The 25,697-nt window shown below is 44.8% G+C and overlaps 1 protein-coding gene across 5 annotated transcripts in view; it reads left to right on the top strand.

Annotated features, from left to right (window-relative positions):
• HVCN1 (hydrogen voltage gated channel 1) overlaps positions 1-25,697 on the top strand; it is a 246,810-nt gene that overhangs the window by 174,953 nt on the left and 46,160 nt on the right. For all 5 annotated transcript variants that reach the window (XM_086943025.1, XM_086943026.1, XM_086943022.1 and 2 more), the window contains exon 4: positions 10,249-10,480. In XM_086943025.1, the coding sequence (XP_086799151.1) occupies positions 10,249-10,480 (232 nt within the window). The remainder of the gene's footprint in view (positions 1-10,248; positions 10,481-25,697) is intronic.

Raw genomic sequence — 25,697 nt, 5'->3', positions numbered from 1 at the left:
CGAGTACATGTGCAGCCTAAAAACAGAATAAATATTATAAAACTACTTGCAAGGTAATGACGAAGGGCAAGAGGAGGCTCAAACTGGAATAAAGTGCCTAAATGAACTGGACTGAAAAGTGTGGCGTAAAAAATGAGTCCAGGAGCGGTAAACAGGTGACATTAAAACAGTACTGCAAACCAAGGGCGGGATGGAAAGGGCTCATCTGGAGCGTGCCAGGGTGCAGTGTAAAACTACCACGCTTGTTCTGGTTTCGGGCGATGGCTGCCTGCTTCTGAACTTAGTGTCATTACGATGAATCTGTTGCTCCACACAATAGGTTGTTGCAAGAGGTGTACGATTTACACATCACAGAGTCCTTTAAGCACTGCATTGACTTGCAGGGAAAGTAAGATTGATACATAAAAGATAATGCCCCGGTAACATGGCTTGAGGCCATCCGGTCTATGCTGTCTTGCTCTGCTTGCCACCTAGGCCGACACTGCAAGTGGTCCAGGCATTTTGTGTACTTAGACAGAATTCCCATCACATTCCCCTGCCAGAGATGAAGCCGGGTATTGTCTGCGTACATTTGAAGTTCTAAGTGGACATCCTCAAAGAGTTGATCACGTACATGTTGAAAAGAAAGAGAAAGGTCTTGCATTTGAACATCTTGAAGCAACATCAGTCTTTGAGCGAAACAATCCAATTTAAAGTGACTTTACCCCTAGTTTGACTTTGTGATATTTTGCATGCACTGACACATTTTCTTCTGTTTCTGTTGTATGCTGTTATGTTTGTTAATGCTGAGCTGCCTGTACAAAGCGCCGGGACACTCCTTCTGAGTAGCCGTGCGCTATACAAATAAAAGTATAACATAACATAACATTGAAGGTAATGTTTTTTATTGCAAACGTGCATACGCACAGATTTGCTTGTGCTTAGCTTTATAGTGTGAAATGCATAAATAACTGGAGGGGATTATGTAGCGTATATATGATCACTGGGGATATTGCTTTGATAGTTACGTGTTTAATGAAGTACTAGTACCCACTAATGTGTGCACTTCTGTCTTAAAATGATTGGGTACTTAGACTGTAACCGAGTTCATGGTTTATCCATTATCTTTGTAAATAACTATGTGATTTAATTTTAACTTAGTACTTTATGGTTTGTATAGTGCTTCTTCAGACAGGCTACACTGGTACTGGGCGCAGTAGACAACTGAGGGTTGAGAACCGCGAGTTAGTGTAGTAAAAGTCGCATCTTATTGGAATTTCCGTTTTGCATCAGGTGTATTTCAGAGCAGAACATTTGCAGGATCCTTATTCCAAAACATGCCTGCATGGTGCATATGCCTGTAAATGTGACCATTGATTCCAAATGCAGTGATATAGGTTTGATGTAGTCCAGCTTTTTAGGGTGCATGCCAATCTAGGCACTTGATGCTGAAGCCGTTGTCTGTCTCAAAGCTTTTTTTGAGGGACCAGTCTAGATCACTTTACAGGAATTCCATTACAAACAAATTCTATCTCCTCTGTATAGCGCTTCAAAGCATTAGTGGTTGGTACTGGGTACAGTAGGCGTTAGGCAGTACAAAAACATTCCTTTGGAGTACAAGAAATGACTTTAGGTCTTTAGTTAAATGCTTGTACTTTATGTGGTGTAGACAGTAGGTCAGAGAAAGGATAATGCAAGAGACGAAGGCAGTAACAGCGGTAACACATGTGCATTCCTGCCATTACTAAGTGCTCATTCTAAAAATGAGTATGCTCTTGATAAACCTTGATAAGGAAAAGCTTAAATAATCAATATCCATTGCAGGTTTCATGTATCTGCTTGTATGAAGCTCAGTACGTAAAACGCAAAATGGCAAGCATTTACATTTGTGAAGTATAGTGTATTTGATCTGCAGTATACACTAATGTATATTTGGAATGCACCAAGATCATTGAAATGAAATGAAATGAAAAAACAATTTATATAGCGCGATAGCTACCCTCAGGCGTCCTAGCGCTACAGACAACGTGCTTGGATCGCAGTAGTCATGAGCTAATCAGATTTATTAAAAAGCCATGTTTTCAAAAGTCTGCGGAAGACAAGGAGTTTGGGTTCTGATCTGAGTTGGAGGGGGGAGGGAGTTCCAAATCCTGGCCACATTGTACGAGAAAGAACGTCCTCCACACCTGGCTCTCCGGACCCTAGGTATTATGGCTCCCCGGACCCTAGGTATTAGGGGATTAAGCTGGAATAATCTAGCCTCTATCACTAGTGACTTTTGAACCGGTCTACATAATCCCTTCTTATCAGGGTTATGGAGAAGATTATATGTTGATGAAAAATCATTCAGCAGGCCCCTTCAAAGACGTGGCAGTGGTAGAAACATAAAGTTGTTGCCACCATGTTGTCACCATGTGCTCAGAAAATCCCTAAGCATTCACCCATCTTTACTCACGAAGACCAAGGTCCTGACTTGGCAGAATCGGGACCAGATGGAATTTAGTTCAGTCTTAAAGTTAGAAGACTATTAGGTTTTCAAGTGTACGGGGCATACTGCAAACCACAACTGCAGGCGAGGCGGTATGAGACGAACTAGAAGAATAGCCAAAAAAGGTTAGAGACACATACAGTCAGTATGTTATATCTACTGAAAAGATAAGTGGGCAAACTCAACGGTTGGCAGGGGCCGGAGTTAAAGCAAGACACTCTTATACTCCTTTCACAGCAAACTGAATGTTTGTCAACATACAGATTTTCACAACAACCTTGTGTTTTTTAGGTCGAGGACCGTCCCACGCAGTGGGCGGAGCCGAAGATATATTGATTCTTAGAGGGGGCTTGGAACCCACCCCTCTTCTCCATTGGCGGCCTAGTAAATGCTGGCCAGCCATTGGAGGAGAGGGGCGCCACTCGATCCAAGCCCCGTCTTTTTCGGATTCAGGGGCGTTTTTTTTCAGCTTCTTTCTATTTACTTTCTCTCCTCTTCCCATTGGCTGGAATTTTACCTTCCAGCCAATGGGAAGAGGAGCAAACGTAAACACGCCCCTCAATCCGAAAAATGACCGTGCTTTCTCCGAGGCATTTCTGCCTTGCCTCGGAGAAAGATGGTGGTGCAGCACTAACCATGCATATTTCGCTGCATTTTATAGCTGGTCTCTTGTAGATTGTGTGTGTAGACTTGGATGTACGAGGTTCAGAAACAACTGCTGTAGCATCACTTTTAACGTTCGGGCGGCGTAACTCTGTTTGTTATGCGATTGTTATGCCACGGAATGATGGGGTCTGTGTGCAGGGTTAAGCCTGGCAGTTTATTGGAGTTGGAGCGCCAGTACCTGGGCCCGTGTACTTCCGGCGGAGGCCTATGATTTCCTGCCTGCAGACGCAGTGTCCTTGCCCGAGTAGCCGAGGCACACCAAGGTCGTTTCCCAAATGCAGTTTCCAAGCGTTCTGCACACAGTCCAGCCCCCCCACCCCCTTCCCAGTTGCTGCTAGGCCCCTAAAGGATTCCTGCCGAGATGATGCGGGCGCCCCTTGGCCTCCCCTCTGGTCCGGAGATCAGCTTCTGCTGTCTCCGAGGTCGCGGGGTCAGTCAGTCGGTCGCTGCAGGAGAGGAGCTGGGCACTTAGCTTCCCGTGAACCCTGTCCATATTCAATACCTTGGATGCCCTTCCAAACCTCATCAGGTTTGATATATCCCTTCACTTTCCTAGCAAGAACAGCACACACTTTAGGCACTATTTTGGCTAATTGTACCATCTACTGATGCCAACATTGCAGTGGTTTCATACCATTTTCCATCATCTCGGGAAGCAGTTCACAATCTCTAAATGATGGTCGCTTTGCTTTCCAATGTCTGTGGAAATTCATGTTGCTGTAGTCACATGTGCTGAAGGGGGATTGGTGTCAGTACAACGCGATGTATTACAACGCGTTCCGTTACAACGCGATTTTTACATCGCAAATACCATTACAATGCATGCCATTACAACGCATGGCATTACATAGCAGATACTTTTACAACGCATGGCATTACATCGTAAGTATAGGTAAGTATATCTTTTTTAAAAAAAATGTAATAAAGTTAATTAAATTAATTTAAAATAATAAAAATAATATAACATTTTTAAAACAGTAATTAATTTAATTATAGTAATTTAATTAATATTAAAATTGATATTAATTTAATATATTTAAAATAATATAATTAATGATATATAAAAAATTTATAAATAGAAAATAATATAATGTAATTAATAACAATAAATATAATTATAATTTAATTAAGTTATAAATAATACATAATATAATTATATTTATTAAAAGAATTTAATTAATTAAACATTTTTAAATAATATAATTTAATTATAATCGTTTATTAATACAATTAAATTAATAATTGTAAATATAGTTATTATTTTAATTAAATTAAATAAAATTAATTTAATTAATTTCATTTATATAAAGTCGTAATACCCCTGTACCCCAAAAAACAAACCCAGCCCTAAAACCTAAAAACACCCCTGTACCCCAAAACCCAAACCCTGCCCTAAAACCTAAAAACACCCCTGTACCCCAAAACCCAAACCCTGCCCTAAAACCTAAAAACACCCCTGTACCCCAAAACCCAAACCCTGCCCTAAAACCTAAAAACACCCCTGTACCCCAAAACCCAAACCCAGCCCTAAAACCTAAAAACACCCCTGTACCCCAAAACCCAAACCCAGCCCTAAAACCTAAAAACACCCCTGTACCCCAAAACCCAAACCCTGCCCTAAAACCTAAAAACACCCCTGTACCCCAAAACCCAAACCCTGCCCTAAAACCTAAAAACACCCCTGTACCCCAAAACCCAAACCCTGCCCTAAAACCTAAAAACACCCCTGTACCCCAAAACCCAAACCCTGCCCTAAAACCTAAAAACACCCCTGTACCCCAAAACCCAAACCCTGCCCTAAAACCTAAAAACACCCCTGTACCCCAAAACCCAAACCCAGCCCTAAAACCTAAAAACACCCCTGTACCCCAAAACCCAAACCCTGCCCTAAAACCTAAAAACACCCCTGTACCCCAAAACCCAAACCCTGCCCTAAAACCTAAAAACACCCCTGTACCCCAAAACCCAAACCCTGCCCTAAAACCTAAAAACACCCCTGTACCCCAAAACCCAAACCCTGCCCTAAAACCTAAAAACACCCCTGTACCCCAAAACCCAAACCCTGCCCTAAAACCTAAAAACACCCCTGTACCCCAAAACCCAAACCCTGCCCTAAAACCTAAAAACAACCCTGTACCCCAAAACCCAAACCCTGCCCTAAAACCTAAAAACACCCCTGTACCCCAAAACCCAAACTCAGCCCTAAAACCTAAAAACACCCCTGTACCCCAAAACCCAAACCCTGCCCTAAAACCTAAAAACACCCCTGTACCCCAAAACCCAAACACTGCCCTAAAACCTAAAAACACCCCTGTACCCCAAAACCCAAACACTGCCCTAAAACCTAAAAACACCCCTGTACCCCAAAACCCAAACACTGCCCTAAAACCTAAAAACACCCCTGTACCCCAAAACCCAAACACTGCCCTAAAACCTAAAAATACCCAAACACCCCAAAACATATAAATCAGTACCCCAAAACATATACTCCTATACTCATACTTATTTTAAAAAATACTTAAATTAATATATTTAATTTATAATATTTAAAAACGAAATAAATATTTTTAAATAATTAATAATAATTAAATCAATTATAAAATATTAAATAAAAAAAAAAAAAAATTTAAATACTTACCAATACTTACGATGTAATGCCATGCGTTGTAATAGCATCTGCTATGTAATGCCATGCGTTGTAATGGCATGCATTGTAATGGTATTTGCGATGTAAAAATCGCGTTGTAACGGAACGCGTTGTAAAAGATGCGTTGTAGCGGTAACACACCGCTGAAGGGTAATGTGCCAGTTTCAGATAGCCGAAACAAGTGGTTTTGTTTGGAGAGTCATAGGGTTGTCCGCAGACACACCTAAGCGGATGGACAAAAGAACAACTAGCCTATAATGGACAAATCGTGGTATAAGTTTAAAAAAAATAGAACCCTCTTCTGTTTAGGATTGCCGTACACCTAATAAAAGTGTCGGATCCAAATGACCAACAGCGGGCAGCCAAATGAAGAAGCTGAGCGGTCTCCAGTGTCAAAAGATACTGGAACTTACTGGCTAGAGGGACGCATCTGTCAAAAATACACATCTTGGGCATTTTAACATTCGCTGGTTTTTTGTTTAAATCCCAAATGCATTTAAAAACAAAAAATAAGCTATCAGCTGACTTTCCTTTATCAAGAGTTTTTTCTCTTTTGGTAAGGTTAATTTTGCACAGCCATTACTCTGGTGGCATTTTTATTTCATCTTGTTAAAGAATTTTTTTGACCGGATTTTAGCTTACAATGAGAGTGAAATAAAAAATATATTTTGATGCCATTTACTGAAATACCATGGGGTATTTCTGTAATAAGAATTGCCCAAGTATTGAAGACTGAGTGCTAGAGAGAAAGAGGTGTTTGTAGCCATTGGCATGCTTGTGCATGGTTCAGGTCCCAATGGAACTGGAAAACTGTAATAAAGGAAGTGGGAGAAAGACCAATAGCTCATGCCTCAGTCAAAGTGACTCCACCTACAATATCTGTGGTATGCCCGTCTGGGAACCTGCTAAAGGCTCTGAAGCTTTTCCTATTTGCTATTAAAACATGGACATCAAATTCATCTGAATGTCAAGAATGCCTACAAGTCTGTACATTTCATGAATCACCATTGATAGGAATGCAACAGCAGTTGGATCTCTTGCCAGGAGGTCAATATACTGATAAGACCTCACTTATGAGAGATCTTGATAGAAGCCCCAACCTTGAGCAATCCTCTCTTTCTTGAATAGCGGACTCTCTACTGGCTAGAGAAAATGTGATAGCGAAATTATTCTGAAGAAAGCCGCTCTACCGAGGAACTAAAGTGGAAGTTGCTTATAATCCCCTGTATATTTTCCAAGTCTCAATAAAGCTGCTGCCTGTATCTTAGTCTGGCTCTGCATCTTGTTTTTGGGCACCATTATCTCTAGATATTTAAATGTCTCCTTCTATATAGGCTGTGGGCATGGTAGCAGGATTGCCAATTCCCCACTTTGCCCCTCAAATACTATAGACTTTTCCAAACTGATCATTTCCCGAACAGGTCCAATTACCTTAAACTGACGTCTCTCCAGTAGGGTCAGCTCGCTCAAAAAGGGATATGCTAGCTACAACTGTTGTCTTTGCAGGAGCGTCCTGAAGGAACTCTTCAGATGAGTAACTTGGAAGACAATCTGCCATTTCCATTTAGTACCAGAGTTGGGAATGGCTCAGTTGCTTGAAGCTCTGCCCAAAGAGGTCTGCACATGTAGAGATTTGACACGTGATGAGTAACCTTGATCATGAGAGATCCATGCCTTGGATTCATGCCCCATTTCTTGTATGGTATATTATCTCCTAAATATAAGAAACTTAGTAGAGAATTCAGTGTGAATGAAGGCGTACTCTCCTAAGGACCAAATCGGAAGTCTTCTCCAGTGCCTTGAATATTTCCAACCCTCAATTAACCCAATAAAGTCCAGTGCAGTTTAGATTCTGGACCAGAACCTTATTCCCTGGCACTATTACTCATAGGTATTTAAATATCTCCATTTGAATAAAGAGGGGTGGTCATCTCAGCTGGATTGCCAGTTCCCCACTTTACACATTGACCCTCAGCATCAAAACATGTAACATATTCCCAAAACATGCCTAGTCATTATATTCTGATGGGCAAACCTCTCACTTGTAGTTTCAGACCTCACTTTACCAGAGATATGGCAGCTAAAGATACTCTTGTTGGCAAGTCTTGGAAGTGGCAGCTTGGAGGACGACTTATACCTTTGGCAAGTTTTTTTGCCTTCATGTAAAGTCCAGAGCAGACTCTACAGTGGAACACGCTGTTCTTCAAAACCCGTTTGCTTAAGCCTCATTCCTATCTGCCACTTTCTTCTTCTGATAATGCTTTGCTAATCTTAATTGAGTGATGTGCATTTATGAAAGATCCAATGCTGGAAAGTGCAAAAGTGACTCACTTGTAACTACAGTTCTTCTGCTTTGGTATCGTTCACAGATTCGTAAGACCAGATACTCATTTAATTTAATTTTTTAATTAATTTTTATTGGCATTTTTACCAAGTACAGTACAATAGCATTAATATCGATTAGAATGTATTTTTCATCCAATTGCATCTTCTCATGGAATAGAATTAAATCTTATTTTGCGCCCCCCCTTAACAGTTCTGGAATTGGCAATTCTGATGCGTATAGATGGGTGAGGCGAGTTCTGTGTCCATGCAAGGTAATCTGTGAGCTGTACTGGGAGTTGGGATTCGCTCTCATAGTCAGCCCAACACTAAAGTTGGTGGTATGTGCCAGCTAATGATGTAAACTGGAACAAATTAGGGAGACACAACTGGGATACACTGTGTCTCATATTACGCCACTTTGTGGGGGCCACCCAATTACTACATTTTGGCTAGGTCTCAGGTTGTGCATGCACAGAGTTTGGGGGGGGGGGTCCTGGAATGCCACGTGAAGGGGAAAAAACGCGTATTGTCCATTCTCGGCCTTCTAGCCTTGGCCCATTGAGTGTCTATTCCATCTGGGGACTACCTTGAGTTGGTGCGGGCGCGCTTATGCTATGGGGTAGCGGGTAGTCTGGGACACCGGTGCATCTGATGTTTCCTGCACGAAGGAGTGGAGTAGCATAGCCCATGGCATAGATATAGGATGCTTGCGGGTTCCCTTGACCTCTTCGAATCGAAGTACCTCTTCCTCGGCTGCGCACCACTTTTTCACTGCCCCCACCCATGCTGCTAGTGGAGGACACCCCTGGCGACTTCCAATGCATTGCTATGCACCGCTTGGCCCGAAGGAGCACCAGGGACGCGAAGCGTGTCAACTTTTTGTGTATGCCCGGAAGCCCTGTGACTGCAAGGAGGATGGCCTGGATTGTGGCCTTCGCAAGACCAGATACTCTTGACAAATTTTCTTAACCTGACAGTTGAAGCCTGTGAGGAGAGTAGAGCTGTATGCTTCCCCACCTCATTGTCAAAAGTTTAGGTGACATGAAGACGTGGATTGACTAAAAGTTGTATATGGCTTTGCAATGTTAATTGACCGCATATACAATACTATGTAAATGTTTGCTAACAAGGTTGCCTGGCCTGACATGGGGTATCATTCGAACGTTTGAATCTATGAAAGATACTAACATTGGAGAACTGTAATTACAAGGTGAGGAAGTTTTTACTTTAGTGGTGCTGTATTTCAGGCCGTTTGGAACTGCTACTAAATTTCTTGCTGCAATTGCATTTCTCTCTTTGGAGCAGTCCCCTTATGTTGCCAAAGTACTCCTTTCTTCTGATCCTGGCTGGCAAGATTAAATGGGCCCCTCAGTTTGTCATAGGCTGAAGTAATTCATAGTGATAACTAGTTCAAGTGATAACTAGTTTGCACATTCATTGCTACAGGTAAATGAGAACTGCAACCACCTTAAACATGAAGTCTAAAATCCGTCATCTAAGAGATGTATGTTTGAAGTGCATACAAGTCACCAGACGTCTTATGGCAAATTTAGGTGAGGGGTTTTAGTTTTGTTTACATCCTTTGCTTATTCTAAAGATGAGGGCAATGCTTCCTCATTGTGTGTATATTACTTAGTAACTCATTGAAATCTTAATCCTTTTCCCGATAATATACAATAATGCACAATATGAAAGGTTAAGATTAAGAAATGTGTTGCTACAACCTGGTCAGTCAATTTATAAATTCGATATATTAAACACTTTCACAACTTTGCTAAAGCAACAGAATTGACCATACACACGGGATACAATGACCTACAATAAAGGAAACTACATTAACATATGCAGATAAACAACCTTCAAACTATTTGATACTCAAGCATGGATTGTTCAGCAGTGAGTGTTTTAGTAATTTGGTAATTTACTTGACTTGTTAGATAGGAACGTTATCATTTTTAAGGTATTTGTGTATATCACTGTGCCAGGTATGTTTTGTTAGCTAACCAAATATGTAATGGTGTTTGTACTTGCTAATGAATTTAATCAATTAAGGAAACATATGCATAGCAACAAAGGCCATTTAAAAAATATGCTTTAGAATGGACATTTTTACAAGGATTTAACTATAACATTTGTCTTTCAGGTCTTTCACTACATGAGTTTGAGCATCCTGTCCTTTTTCCTTATTGAACTCTTCTTTAAACTATATGCCTTTCAAACAGAATTCTTTCATCACAAATTTGAAGTTATGGATGCAATTGTTATTGTGGTATCATTTGTTCTGGATATTGTCTACATAAGCCGAGAAGATATCTTCGCTGCTGTTGGGTTATTGATCCTGCTTAGGCTTTGGCGAGTTGCCCGAATAATAAACGGCAAGTAATTTATTATTTCCATTCTACCATGCATGTATGAAGGTATTTCTCAGTAATATGAGATGGATGATTGCCTTTAAAATATAAGCGAGTACGTTTATTACTTGTATTTTTACAGACTTTGTATTTGATTAGCTGCTATTCTTAATTGCAATATTTGAAGCTTCTGTTTTAAACCTACATTACATTAGAATCATTCATCTATTTGTTCTTTTCTGTGCCAAAATGTTAAAATCAAATCATTCATCTATTTTGAATGTGTGATATGACTGTTACATCATTCACTATGTATGATTAGTGTCACAGCAGTTAGCTGTTGAACATTCACAGTAAAAGCTGTGAAAGGGGTCTAAAGTCAGCCCCTGGTTCTCACTGACTTGGTTGAACTGCTTTTTGTAGTTCAGTCGGGCCACGGAGACCAAGGAGCTGAGCAGGATTCACCCTTCCCTCCTTCTGAAGCCCTAGTGACACTGAGCTACAGGAGGTCACTATCTTAGGAGGAGGGAAGGGTGAAGGCTGCGTGTATCCTCTTGCACGTGCAAATCTAGTTTAATACTGATAAATTGGTTGATAATGGGTACCACTGTGTTATACTTGTCCATGTGGAATATTTTAACACTTTATTTATGACTGCTTTTCATGATTAGGGGTAACGTGGGTGGGGTGGGGGATTTATGTTATAGTTTTATTGTACTGATTTTAGTAGACCTAAAATATGTATGAAATTTACAGTAGTTGAAATATGCTTGAATGCTTATGGAGCGGTAAAAAAGGGGGTGGTAATGGACGGAGCATCTGAACCAATCAAACACTCACACCCAGTCAAAAGATCTGGGTTTAATCCATCACCGTTCTTTAGCCCTCTCTGCCACCCCAGTTCAGACATGGCTATATGCAAATCAGTCTGACCCTGTGCCTCATGGGAACAGTCCAGCCCGAACTGCCAAGCCATGCCTTCCCTGGACCGGAAACAAGCTTCCGAGGACCGGTTTCTGGCATTCCAGCCGTCTTCAGCCCGGCTTGCTTGAATCCAGTGGCTATTAATCTATTTATAATAATTATCCATGTACCTTTTTGAACCAAATTACGGTATATGTTGTGCACATCCTTTATGATTTGTATTATATGCCTATCACTATTGTACTAAGGTCTATTTAATTAAACAATACAATTTATTTAAACTGTAGAACATTTACAGCAAAAGCTGTGAACAAATGCTTCGGAGCCGAGGGGGATTTCGGGCTCCAAGAGGCCTTTGTTTTTCTAATTAGACCATTCTGCCCTCATGGGACAGAATGTTCTAATAGCTTTGAAGCCCACTGAAGCTGGGCTATACCGACCATTAAAAGCCCACTGGGGGAACTTTTAACATAGACTTATAGCCCGCCGTAGCGGGCTATACCGGCCAATAAAGGCCCGCTCCAGCGTTTGCCTTTAACAAGGGAGCGGGACTTTAATGGCCGGGATAGCCTACTACAGCAGGCTATTAAAACATTCTGCCACTAGAGGGCAGAATGTTCTAACAAATAAAACAAAGACCTCTCAGGACCAGAGGGGTGTTTAACCCCTTCGACACTCATGACGAGCTGGGCTCGTCATGGTGTAGCCTCCTCATACACTGATGACGAGCCCAGCTCGTCAAAAAACAATGAAAATAAGCAATTCCCAGCACAGGAGGGGAATTGCCTTAGCAGCCATGGAGTTAAATCCCCTCGTCTCCGAGAGGTATTTATTCATAGCAACAGCTGTGAACAGCGGCCTCTCAGAGCCAGAGAGGGTTTAAATCCCTTGGGGATCCAAGAGGCCTTTGTTCACAAAAACAAAGTGGGATGTTGCTCCGCAGGCTTTTACGGGCCCGTAGAAAACCGGAGCACTCCATTGTATTCAATGGAGTGCTCCACATTCCAATGTTCTAATGGCCTGTATAGCCAGCTTCTTCCAGACTATAAGGCTACATTAAATAAGGCTAGTATTGCTTCCTTTTGTCTCTTCCCTGGACTTAAAAACATACCTTCAACTTAATATTGTATTCTCATGGATACCTCTGATCTTTTGAATATCTCTAGGCACCAGAGTGAATATGGATTTTTTTTAATTGTAACTGTATACATGTACCAGCGGATGTGAGGGTGGTGACATGTGTATAAAGGTACAATCCCCTCAGGGTGACATCCGTTCTTTTATTTCTGCACCATTGAACATGGATCTGGATCTCAATTCCCGACTTTGGTCAGGTTTCAATGATGCCAAGTTGTGTTTCTAAGACCTCTTGCTTGGGAAGCGTCTCCCTAAAAACCATAGGCTTTAAGCTGTGCCAGCCTGCAGGAAACTGATATTATTATTGGAGTTTTATATAGCACGAATTAGACCTGAAGATATCAGAGCGCTTTACACGAGCACCAGTTGCGTTACAGACGGACACATTCATTTTTGTTAGGCATGGGGAGATTAAGTGATTTTCCCAAAATCACAGAATGTTGAGCGACCCTGCCGAGACTCCTGCTCTGAGGTCGACTGCTCTAGCCGTTAGGCCACATACTCTCCCCGATATGGTACACAGTTATGCATGATGTCTGCTAATGTGTCTGCCTCCAGCCACAAAACAAAGTTGTGCAACAAATCCTCCCTGATCCATTCTAAAGCAATCAGAGAGCCGGCAGAGAAACTATGTTGAGGAACACAAAAATGTGACAGATCACGATCAAAACAGCAGACCCGCTCCAACTTATGGGTCTCCTCCAAGTTGCTTTCCAAGTTAAGTCTATGATGATGTTGAGAGAGAAGTTGTGCCACAAGTACTAATAGGCCCAGCTGGAATGATAACCATCTCCCCACTCCTGCTCCAGGGAGAAGCACTCCAAGGAACTTGACTATGCTGGCATCTACTGACTAAGGGGAAGAGGCCTGGTGCACCCGGATTTTCCTGGACCATCTTTGACCCTGCAGCAAATAGTGGCTTTTAGGGAGTGCATTCTGCAGATTTTCAGAACAATGAGGCTCCCTCTGGCGTACCTTCATGCCCAATGGATTCTCAAAAGCCCCTAGTCCCACTGGCTGGTCCTTTCCCTGTATCGACTAACCCTGTTGGGCTTCCATCAAGGTTGTTGCTGGTGTCCGTTTGTGCATCCACATGCGTGCTGTAGGCTACATTGGCACCAACTGATCCAGTGGCAGCGCTTTCTCTGGATCTGATACCAATGCACATTTCCGATCTGGAGCGATTATCGCCCCACACAAGGCCCATGCCTTTGTATTAAATCACCAAGGAGTAACCTCCCAATTTGAATGAATCATTTATATAGATGTCACTACTATTGTACACACAATGCCATATTTGGGTCGAATTCTGATATTGTATGTGGGCTCCAAAATGTTCCACGTGCAGAAGATGATGATGATGAGATTAATACAAATTCTGTAAACTTGGCATGATACGTTGGAGTGCTTACTGGCCTTTAACTCTGCCAGGACAGACATCCTGATGTCAACAGAGACTAAGCTGTGTTCTGCTCCCCAGTTAGTTACCAGGTAACTGTCATATTCCGATCCACAAATACCCAGCATTTCAAACTTATCACCCAACTCCTAAAAGTTTGATTGTTCACGGTTCTACTACAAGGTCGGCCCCATTGCATTTTCTACTGCGCCGTTTAATTTGGAATTGAAATGTGGTGAGGCATTTGGAAAGAAAGTCTATTCTTCTGCCAGCTTGGTCCTAATATAATTGAATATTTCTTATCTCCTTGCTCGGTAGACATGTACTCTTTGGGATATGGCCAGCGAGATCTTGTGGCCTCCCTAATGGGTTCAGTAAAGGCATTTGCCCAGGCAATGTGGGAGAAGCAAGATGCAACAAAATATGTTCCAAGGGCGGGTCCGAGCAATGAGCCGAAGTCCCACCTCCAGCCTGCTCAAAGAATCCCTTTTATAGGGCTTATCCTACATACTCTGACTTTCAGGGCCTTTCCATCCTGCAGTGTGTCTTAGACTTTCAGGATGCGAGCCTGTTGTATTAAGCTAAATCCTAGGTTCTGACCTAGCAGTTCTGAGGATTCTTGGCCATGTGCATCTTGCTCTCCAAGATGCTCATTGGCATGTACATGCTTTGAATGGAACACCCACCTACTGAGGGCAAAGCACTGGGATTACATTTCGGACAACATCTACATTTTAATAGAGGCAGCCCGGGACATTGGGTGGTAGCTGGTGGACACTAACATGAACTTGGCAGTCCAATTTCCCTACTCCATCAGAGATCACAGTATGGATGATTGACTATCAACTGGAAGAGGTGGAGATCAGAGCTCTTTGGTCACCAGCATAAGCTGCAAATCAACCTTCTAGAGCGTGCACCAGTTAGTTAGCTTCGAAGGCCTTCCTCTTATTCTTCAAAGGGAATTATTTCATGTCTTGATGGACAATACCATCATCATGTTGTACAGCATAAAGCAGTGTAGCGTGGGGTCGCGGAGCCTATGTCAGGAGGCGCAAAGTCTCTGGAAATGGCTGGGATCTGTTGATGAACAGATCTCCCTGGCGGTCAATCAGAGAGTTTGCTGAATACCAGGGCGGGTCACCTCAACAGATATCAACTGGTGGACCACGAATGGCGTCTGCATCAGGAGGTGTCGCAAGGCATCTTTCCCTGGTGGGGCATTCCTTGGTTAGATCTTTTTGCCACCAAGAGAACACCCATTTGTGAGATTATTGCATGCTGGTGTTTACACTAAGAGTCCCCTAAGAGACCTGATCTGGTGGCAGTGGAAAGTTGGTTCTGTACGCTTTACCACCTTTGCCTCACGTTCTGAAGAAGATCAGCACAGACCTGGCTCAGAATATCCTGAGTCTGCCAGTAAATTGTGGTAGCCTGATCTGTTGAGCCTGAACATTTGCGCACCAACATATCACCCTTTCGGGAAGCCCTTCTATTTTAGCACCGGGGCAGGGTCTGCACCCGAATCTGCACAGTTTACATCTCTTCAGTTGCAACAACTGAGTACTTTCGACTTATCTGCATAACAAGTGGATATTAGTCTTGTGGCTAGAAGTCCTTCTTTTAATTCTATATATTTTGATCATAGAGTGGGCTTTGTGGCCTGGGTGCTTGACCATCTCATTGCCGCAATATAGGCAAAAAGATCTGACTTTTTGTTTTTGTTTTACCTCTGGCACAAGCTTTGTCGTGGGCTCTGTAAAGAGTTATTGGTCAGCCCTTTCAGCCTTTCTCTGCTTACAGGACCACCCTTCTTTATACAAGTCACCAGTTATGATGTGTTTTTAAACAGGACTAACATATATGCTCTCACCTGTGCCTTCGATGATGCTCCTGTAGGACCTTAACTTGGTCCTTCAGATCCTAATGTTTAAGCTCTTCAAGCTCATGTACAGTTGGTCTCTTGGAATGCTAATCATCAAAACAGTATTACATTTACTGCTGTGCGCCTTGTCATTGAACTCCAGGTACTATCAGAACAATCTCCAAACCTCACCACCTTCCCTGACAAATTGATGCTGCTGATTTCTGCATCATTCTTTCCAAACATTTTGTCCCCTTCCACTTGAGACATTCCTTTACTCTCCTCACCTTTTTCTCACTGACATATCCCTTTAAAGAGGAGGAGAGGCTGTATCGGTTGAATCCAAAAACCCTTCCCCTTTTTCTTCAAGAGCACAAAAGAGTACTGAGTGGATTTCCAGCTTTGTTGACTTTGCTAGTGCTAGGAAGCTAAAAGTGGTGCATAAGTGAACACAGTCCAGGTGAATCATGGTGTTCATAAAAACTTGTTATGCCTGACCAAGAAGGAATTCCTTCAGGGTCCTTTGGAGCCATAGCCATAAGCGAAGCCATAACCATTGTTATACCTGACCCAACACGGAGCCTGATGGGCATGGTCTGGTGCTGGCCAAGGACATTCACCCTGGAGCGGAGTCAGTGTCTTATTTACTGGATAGGCCTGGTGAGGGAGATGTTTGGGAGGGGTCTATGGACCCTTATGGAGGAGACCCATTTGAAGAGGACAACTGGTATGAGAAACTGGGTGAGGCTATTGGGTTAGACACCTCACCTAACACTCACTGATTTCTTCTCCTACTGTGGCTACGGAGGAGGGAGCCTCTTTTGCGATGGTGGTGCGCAGGGTGACTTAGGTCCCGACCTTCAGCTGTCCGCAGTGGCAGTCAAGACTAACGTCATGACAGAGGTGCTTCAACGAGAGTCTCCCCCTCAGAGCTTTTACTTCTATTTAATGAAGCCCTTACGGATATCCAGCTTGGGACCTGGTCTAAGTCCTGAAAAGGAGGAGTTCCTGTGAATAGGACGATTGACCTCTGCCATCGTCCCACTCCTGAGGATGTCAGTTTCCTTACCCAGCATCCCAGCCAAGAGAGCTTGGTGATCCAAGCTTCCTCATCCCGCATTCATCCTGGTGCATTCCCTATCGCACCACCAGAAAGGGAATCCAAGAGTCCAAGAGGATGGACACCTTCAGTAAGAGGATGTTCTCTTCCACCAGCCTGGCAATGCAGTTGGTAAAAACCTGTGTAATTATTGAGGCGTTATTCCCATACGCTTTGGGATTTGTTGCACAAGTGCTGCCTCTGGTCCGGGGCCATACTCTCTCAGGCAGTTGCTGACTGTAGGGATGCAGCAGAGTTCTCCATCAGATGTTGACTCAATACGACTGACTTGCGAGGTAAAGCTATTTCATCGTGCTCCTGCAGAGAACATTTAGCTTTTCAGAGGATGTCCAAGCTTCCCTTATGGACATGCCCTTTGATGACTCTTGCCTATTTGGAGACAAGACTGATTCAGCACTGGAGCGCTTCGAGGCCAGCAGAGCAAGGGCTATCTCCTTCGGCTTGTCTATGGCCCCTTCTCAACTCCACTCCGCCTTCTGTGCCTTTTGTGGCTATAGAAGGGGTCTCCAGCATCATTGATACTCTCCCAAGTACCACAGCCATCAGGCTTCCCACCCTTTTTGTGGCTGAGGGAGTAGGTTCCACAAACCATGTGGGACTGGTGGCCACTGGTCAGGTCAGTCCACCACCCCCCCCTAGCAGCCTCTGCCCTCAAGCCTCTTTAGTCTGCCCTACGACCATTGAGTGCATCCCGTGGGAGGCTGGATGCGCCATTACCTCCCCACTAGCGGTCAGTAACATCAGATCGATGGGTACTACATATAGTCCAAAGGGGCTACTCCCTCCCCTTGTGGTACCTCCTCCACCCATCCCACCCACTTACGATTCCTCCATCAAGAAGTGCAGGCTCACTTGGCCAAGGGAGTCATAGAGAGGGTGCCTGCATCAGAAGTAGGTTCCCGCTACTTTCTGGTACCAAAGAAGGACAGAGTACTTTGTCCTATCGTAGGTCTGCGCCTTCTCAAACTTTTCTTGAAGAAGGAGACCTTTTCAAAATGCTTATGCTCGCCCAGGTTTTGCATGCGCTGGACCTGGGAGACTGGATGGTAGCATTGACTTACAGGACGCTTATTTCCACATCTCCATCCTGCCAGATGTTATCTGCGGTTCATGGTGGGCCCTGAGCATTATCAGTTTGCTGTGCTCCCCTTCGGCCTTACCAGCATTTCTCGGGTGTTTACCAAGGTGATGGCTGTGATCACAGTTCACCTGCGGAGGTTAGGGATTTCGGTCTTCCTTACCTCGACAACTGATTTTTGAAGGCAGGTTCGCCCCAGGCAGTCATCACCCACCTTAAGACTAAGGCAAACCTCCTGCACTCGCTGGGGTTCACTATCAGCATGCTGAAGTCACACCTGACTCCTTGTCACACGCTGCATTTCATCAGAACTGTTCCGGACACTTTGCTGTTTTGGGCCCATCCTCCAGAGAGGGGAGTCCAGGATATTCAGGCTATAATACCGATGTTTTAGCCTCTAGTCTGGATTTTGGGAAGACTGACTCTGAGGCTGTTGGGCCCCATGGCATTCTGCTGGTGATAAATACCCACTGGTATATGAAGGTGGCACAGCATCAAGGTAATCTCTCCGACATGGTCCAGATCTTGGAGGGAACTGAACAAGACCTGCAGTGGTGGCTAACAAACCGCAATTGGTTCAATGACAGACTCCTCTTCGTTCCCCAGCCAGAGTTGACTAGTGACAAATGAGTCACTTCTGGGCTGGGTGGGAATTGGGTAGAGGTAGAGATCACAGGGCTCCGGTCTACGGCAGAGTTCAAGCTTCATATAAACCTGTTGGCGCTTCAGGCAAACCGCTTGGCATTAAAAGCCTTTCGTCTCGCAATCAAGGGAAGGCTGGTGCAGTTGTTTACCGACAACACCACCGCCTTGTAGTACTGCAACAAACAGGGTGGGGTGGGGTTTTGGATACTGTCAAGAGGCACTGCGCCTCTGGACATAGCTGGAACATCAGGGCATTTCCCTGGTGGTTCAACACCTTGTGGGCTCTCTTAACGCCAGGGTGGATGAACTCAGCCGAAGATGTCTAGTGGATCACAAATGACGTCTCCACCCGGAGGTGGTGCAAAGTCTTTTAGCAGTGAGGAGAACCTTGGTTAGATCTGTTAGTCACCACCCAGAGCCCGTATTGTCAGCAGTTCTGCGCGCTGGAGTTTCCAACGTGACACTCGCTCAGAGACACTTTTCATCTCGGGTGGAGCTCTGACCTCCTGTACACCTTTGACAAATACCACTCCTGCCCAGGGTTCTCAAAAAGATCAAAAACAACTGGGCCAAGTCATTTGTGTGGCTTTGGATTAGGCACAGAGAGCATGGTGTCATGCTCAACAGATCAAGATAAGCTATCCTCCGGCCTGACTGCCTATTAGGGAGGGTCTTCTGTCGCAGCAACAGGGTAGGGTTCTGCACCGGAACCTGCGTACCCTCTACCTCCATGCATGGAGATTGAACGGCGACAGTTGGACAGATTGCTACCTTTCTCCCGAACTCAGTGAGGTTATTCTGGCAGCCAGGCATCCCTCCACCAGGATGGTATATGCCTGCTTCTTTGCTCCAGCTCATTCAGCCAAAGAAGAAGAGAGACTCCACCACGTTGGCCCAAAAAGAGGGTTGTCTTTCTACCTTGACCGCACAAGAGAGTATCAAGCGGACGATCAATTCTTCGTGGGTTATGTGGGAACAAAGAAAGTAAAAGCTGTACAGAAAGAACCATCTCATGATGGATTGTCTTTTGCATTAAGTTTTGCTACACATTGGCCAAGAATCAGCCCCCTGAGGGCTTGCAGGCTCACTCTACGAGAGCCAAGGCTGCAGCCACTGCATTAGCGTTTGGCATTTCTCTGTTGGATGTCTATCAGGTAGTGATGGGGTCATTCCTGCACACATTCGCAAAACATTACTGCCCAGATAGTTGGGTCCGTTGTGATGGGCACTTTGCCTGTTCTGTTCTGTCCAGCAGGACTTCTTTTTGATTTATTCAGATTCCGAGACCCACTTAGAGGAGATATTGCTTGGGTATCTATTCAAAGGTAAGGACTCTGCAGCTAGAAATCTCTATCAGGTGAACAAGTTACTTGCCTTCGGTAATGCATTATCTGGTAGAAAAATAAAAAAAATAAAATGAAAAACGTACCTTTATATGTGAAGTTCTTCTCAGTGACATTGTTGCTATTTGGGCTTCCTTCTTATGTTAACTGTGTGTGCTGGACCAGATAGCAACACCCAATTGTAGCAGGCTATGACTGGCCAAGAGCCACCACTTTTTGTTTATTGCTATTACTGAACTCTAGATTCTTATAAAGGTGTGCACCCGTCTATCTCACCTCTGCACAACACCTCTTGCTCTGATTTCTATCTTACTATTACAACCTATGACTATATACATACATATAACAATATTGTAGCCTTGGGCACAGTCATTCACTTTCCAAGATCACATCTAAAAGGTAACTGGACCAGAGAAGAGGTAGTCCTATGCCCGTTGTGTGCCAGAAAGGGTGCTGGAGTTGGACACGAGCCAGTGATGTCCAAAGTGCCCTCACTCATCAGATTAACTTTGCTGAGGCACAACTGCATCACATAATGAAAAATAAATTAGCAAACATATAGAACCGGGGCATTTGTTGGATGGAAGTTCCCCCCAAAGTTTTATTGACCCTATTGACAGATGAAAATGTGAGTGGACCCACAGGGATATGGACGTGTGACGATAGAGTAGACCACAGGTCTATGCAGTGCTGTGGATACATCATTCTAGTGAGCCATCATTCCTATCTTAAAGCAACCTCTTTAACAATTTAAATACCTATATATAACATATATACTTTACTACCTTGTTTAGAAAACAAGCTTTAGTGAAAATCTTGTGGCGCTAGTAACTCAGGGTACTCAGTCAGTAGGTTTAGTGAAAATTTGTTGCAGACCCTGGTGGATATATTGTGTGCCTGGTACCCCTCATGTTGATGTATGTTTGTTGCCATGACCCTTTCCCAAAGCGGCCAACATCTTCTGCCCATCAGTGTGGGTTTGAACCTGAGTCTTAATGTGTTAACCTAATTTTTTCCTCAAAACCTGCAGTTTTCACTTCGTCCACTCTTCCTTTTGCTTAAAAAGCTTATGACATAACACTCGAAGATTGAGCATCGTATCAGCGGCCATTTGCAGCAGTTGGTATCCATCTACTGCCCGGGGAACAGTCCTCTGGTGCATTGCTCTATTCCATTTGCTACCATCAGTACAAGGTCCCTCCTGAATCATGTGGCATGCATGTAGAGTAGCAGAGAATGGGTGGCCCTATCCTGCTGGAGAGGTTGGATTTCTTAATTAGTAAGAGAATTCAAGAGGTGAGTATTTGGTCTTGGAAACCAGGCACAGTGCAAATGGCCATTTCTAACATTTGGGCACTATAGTGCTCCATTCAAAGACCCTCCTCTTTCAAAGGGATATCAGACTAACTTGCACTCCATAAATTGTCCCTGGACCCTGTGTCCAACCCCCCAGCCCCCATTCTGTATAGATCAAGCCCACTATGCACAGCCTGAAGCTGCACTCCACACAGGGATGTACATAACCCAAGCACAGCATCCATCTTGGAATAATTTTTCTTTTGCTTTAAAAAAAAGTGACAAGATAACCACCCCACCTCTGTGCATATGCATGGTGCCCATATGAGGGGGGGGGGGTGAGGGGGGGGGAGGCAAAACATTGGCACAGCCAAATAGGTTTCACATTGGCTTGTCAATGATTATTATTTTTCTTGAATTTTTTTATACATATTTCAAGAACACATAGGAAGTACAGAGTAGAATCAGGACATATACATCTGAGTAGGAACACCCACCGCACTTTTGCGGGTCCGGTTCTGGGGAGGATGAGGGCGGGGATTGACATTTTGGAGTGGGCAGGGAGTAACCAACGCCATTTCTGAGCGTCCCTGCGTCTGGCGACGCTGTGAGCAGGCTACTTAGGGCGAGCCCAGTGTGGGGGCAGTCTGGCAATTGTATCCTGCGGCTGAGAGCTGCTGCGGCGCCTCGCTGTTGGTCTCGTGCGCCTAGAGCGCTGCTCTGTGTGATTTTAACTGCACGTTTTCGTATTTTATTTTTATGTTAATTTTGTTATCCCTTGCTTTTAGATACTCTGCCCGGTCCCTTACCTGCACTGTAATTTCGTTGGAACACCCACCGCACTTTTGCGGGTCCGGTTCCGGGGAGGCTGAGGGCGGGGAGTGACATTTTGGAGTGGGCAGGGAGTAACTGACGCCATTGCTGAGCGTCCCTGCGTCTGGCGACGCTGTGAGCAGGCTACTTAAAGCTCGCCTCCTGACGCGCAGCGGGAGCGCCTTCCCTGCGCCTGAGTCGTGCCAGAGTCCTGCCCGTCTGCGCTAGTCAGCGTCTCTGGGCGGACGAGGTAGGGCTGGGGGCACTATTAGGCCTCTTTGTGGTTTCTCGGGGTAGGGTGTACGATTCCGCCTGCATGCTTACATATTCTTTTTCGGAGCTTATCGCTCTGCGCAGTCAGTCTCTTGTCTGCCACTATGTTCTGCCGTGCGGTCGTTCCTTCAGGAAGGGTTGCTCGGTTTGTGGTTGGCGGGCCTCTGTTTTGCGGTATGCTACCTCGGAGCCCCTTCGTATGCGTCATCAATGCTCTCTGCTCAACACCAGATCACTTAGCAGACATGCCGTTGACATCTGGAATCTGCTGTCCGGCACTAAAACAACCTGCCTTTTCCTCACGGAGACTTGGCTGGGAGAGGGCTCAGGTCCTGATCTGGCGACTGCCATCCCTTCAAATTATAATATCTTCAGGAAGAATAGAGTGGGAGGCAGAGGCGGGGGTGTGGCTTTGATCGTAGATAAGTGTCCCTTGTTCTATCTGTGCCGTTGAGAATATCACCGGGTGTGAAGCCTTAGGTTTTATCCTTTGGCTTTCCCTGTGTCAAACGTGCCCTGGGATCCTTATCTACAGAGCTCCTGGGCCTTTTGGCTCTTTTTTTGATGATCTGCAGGCGGCACTATCGGTGCCCTGCCTTAGATCGGAGCACTGTATCCTGTTGGGGGATCTGAATGTCCATATGGACAATGCAGCGGATCCTGATACCATTAAAATGCAGGATATTGTTGCTCCTCTAGGGCTGATCTCTTATATTACCAGCCCCACTCACATTAGAGGCCATACTATCGATCAGATTCTCTCGACCAGGAAGATTGAAGTTTCTCTGCCACGTCCTGTGTTATGGACTGACCATTTTTTAATTGACTTTTGTATTCTTTCTTCCGCCCCGACTGGTTCTAGATTGCTGAAAGAGGCGAAACAGATGGGGCGGCCATTCTATCAAGTTACGGCGGAAATGCTGTCCGATGCTCTGCGTTGTCATCCCTGCCGGCTTTCGGGCAATCTGGAGGAAAATTTAGATTCTGTTCAGAAATGGCTGGCAGCAAGATTTGAGGAACTTGCTCCAGGGAGACCAGGCAAATCGGTGGGCAGACATGTCTCAGCCCCTTGGTTTACCCCTTCGCTTGGGATTATGCGCCAAGATTGTAAGAAAGCTGAGAGAATGTGGCGGCGCAAGTATGATCCGGACGATAAAGCTAAATATCGGGATGCGATAAGGATCTATCATAAGCATATTTCCGAGGGAAAAAAAGCTTACTTGGAGCATAGAATCGATGAGGCGGACAACAGGAGTAAAGAACTTTTTCGGATAGTAAAGGAGTTCATCTCCCCCCCCCCCCCCCCCCCCCCCCCTTCGAGCGCGCCCTCTCACTCTCACTCCGAAGTCTGGATTAGCCAGCATGGGGACTTTTTCATAAATAAAATCAAGTCCATTCAGGACACTTTCCCTGGCACTGGCTCCGGACTATCTGATGGCTTACAGGCCACCCTCCCCTTGCCATCTGTTGAGAAGAGTCCAGTCCTTTCGGACTTCCCCTCTTTATCCACTGCTGCTTCCCTTGATCTTCTCTCCCGGCTTCAATCTGGCTCACCGTTGGATCCTTGCCCAGCGAAATGTCTAGGAATAATAGCGCCTGCAATTAACAGCTTGCTTAATCCGCTGCTTACTCTTTCCCTGACATCTGGCGAAGTTCCTCCTGCGTGGAAACATGCCCTGATCCTCCCACTACTCAAAAAGCCCACTTTGGATCCTCTTGTCCATGCTAACTACAGGTCGATCTCCCTTCTCCCTGCTCTGGCAAAGGTGATCGAGAAACATGTACAGCTCACTATTTCCAGCTTTATAGAGAGCAATAACATCTTACACGATTCTCAGTCGGGCTTCCGTTCTAATTATAGCACGGAGACAGCTTTGCTCGAGATCACCGATGCCATCAAGGAGACGCTCGATCTGGGGGGGAAGGCCATTTTGGTTATGCTGGACTTGTCGGCGGCGTTTGACACCGTCCCCCATGCCGGTCTCCTTTCTAGACTCTGGGAGATCGGCCTCCGTGGGACGGTGTGGAACTGGTTTAAGTCCTTTCTGACCGGCCGTCGACAAGTGGTCTGGGTGCCGCCGTTCTCCGCAGAAATGCCGCCGCTAGAGGTGGGGGTTCCTCAGGGGTCTATCCTGAGCCCCACCCTTTTTAATATCTATGTGGCCCCTCTGGCGGCGGTTGCGGAGTCCTTTGGTGCCTGGGTCATATCCTATGCTGATGACACCCAGCTCCTTTTTACTTCTAAGAAGGGTGAGGCTTTTGATGGAGGTTTGATCAGGGAATGCCTGGGTGCGATCTTCGACTGGTGTCGGCGGCACAGTCTGAAGTGCAACTCCAATAAATCGGAGTTGCTTTTCTTCGGATGTCCGCCGGATCCCAGTTGGAAGACTTGGTGGCCCCAGGACATGTTTCCGCCTGATGTGTCTTCTGTGAAAGCCAAAAACCTTGGTGTGCAGTGTGATGACAGCCTCTCTTTCGGACCCCAAATTATTGGTCTGACAGGGAAATGTTTCGGCATTTTGAAAATGCTCCGGAAGTTTCTTCCTTTACTGTCTTTGCAACACAAAAAAATCATTGTGCAGTCTCTAATTGGCTCGCGACTTGATTACGCGAATGCCCTGTATCTTGGGCTGCTCAAATATCTGCTGGCCCGTCTGCAGATAGTCCAGAACTCGGCTGCAAGAGCCATTTTTGGTCTCCCCCGCAGGGCAAAAGCCTCGGAATTGTTGAAGAGACTGCACTGGTTGCCCATTGCTCAAAGAATCACTTTTAAGGTTCTGACCTTGGCTTTCAAGGCCCTTAATGCGATTGGTCCCAAGTATTTGGGGAAGCGCCTGGCTTTCTATGTACAGAGGAGGACTCTGCGGTCGGCCTCGTTGGCCAAAGCCGTTGTTCCCTCTATTAAACTTGCCCGGATTGGAGGGCGCTCCTTCCGTTACTTGGTTCCGCGTTGCTGGAACGAGCTACCTGTTTCCTTAAAGTCGAACAGTCTCCTCTCTTTTAGAAAGGAGCTGAAAACTTGGCTCTTTACAGTTTGATTTCTGCCTCCGGCCTCTGCGATTTACTGTGTTGTGTTCTCCGCTGTAGTTCTCTTTGCCAAAGCGCCGGGACACCCCTCGGGGTACCCGTGCGCTATATAAGAGACCTAAACATAACATAACAGTAGTCTTGTTAATTGGTATCATCAAAACCCAATGCTTATTAATATTTCATTTTCTCCAAGGGTGCACAGCAAGTTAACCTTTTGCCCAAGATTTAAAAAAAAATGCTGATTCAGGAGAACATGACGTGCAGAGATGTGCTCTTGGAAAAATATCTTTCTACAAGAACTGATAAATAATTTTTGCTATTT

Source organism: Lissotriton vulgaris, chromosome 11 (genome assembly GCF_964263255.1).
Source record: "Lissotriton vulgaris chromosome 11, aLisVul1.2, whole genome shotgun sequence".
NCBI classification, from domain to species: Eukaryota; Metazoa; Chordata; class Amphibia; order Caudata; family Salamandridae; genus Lissotriton; species Lissotriton vulgaris.
The sequence above is the reverse complement of the archived record's forward strand: the minus strand, read 5'-3'. Positions and strand labels throughout refer to the sequence as shown.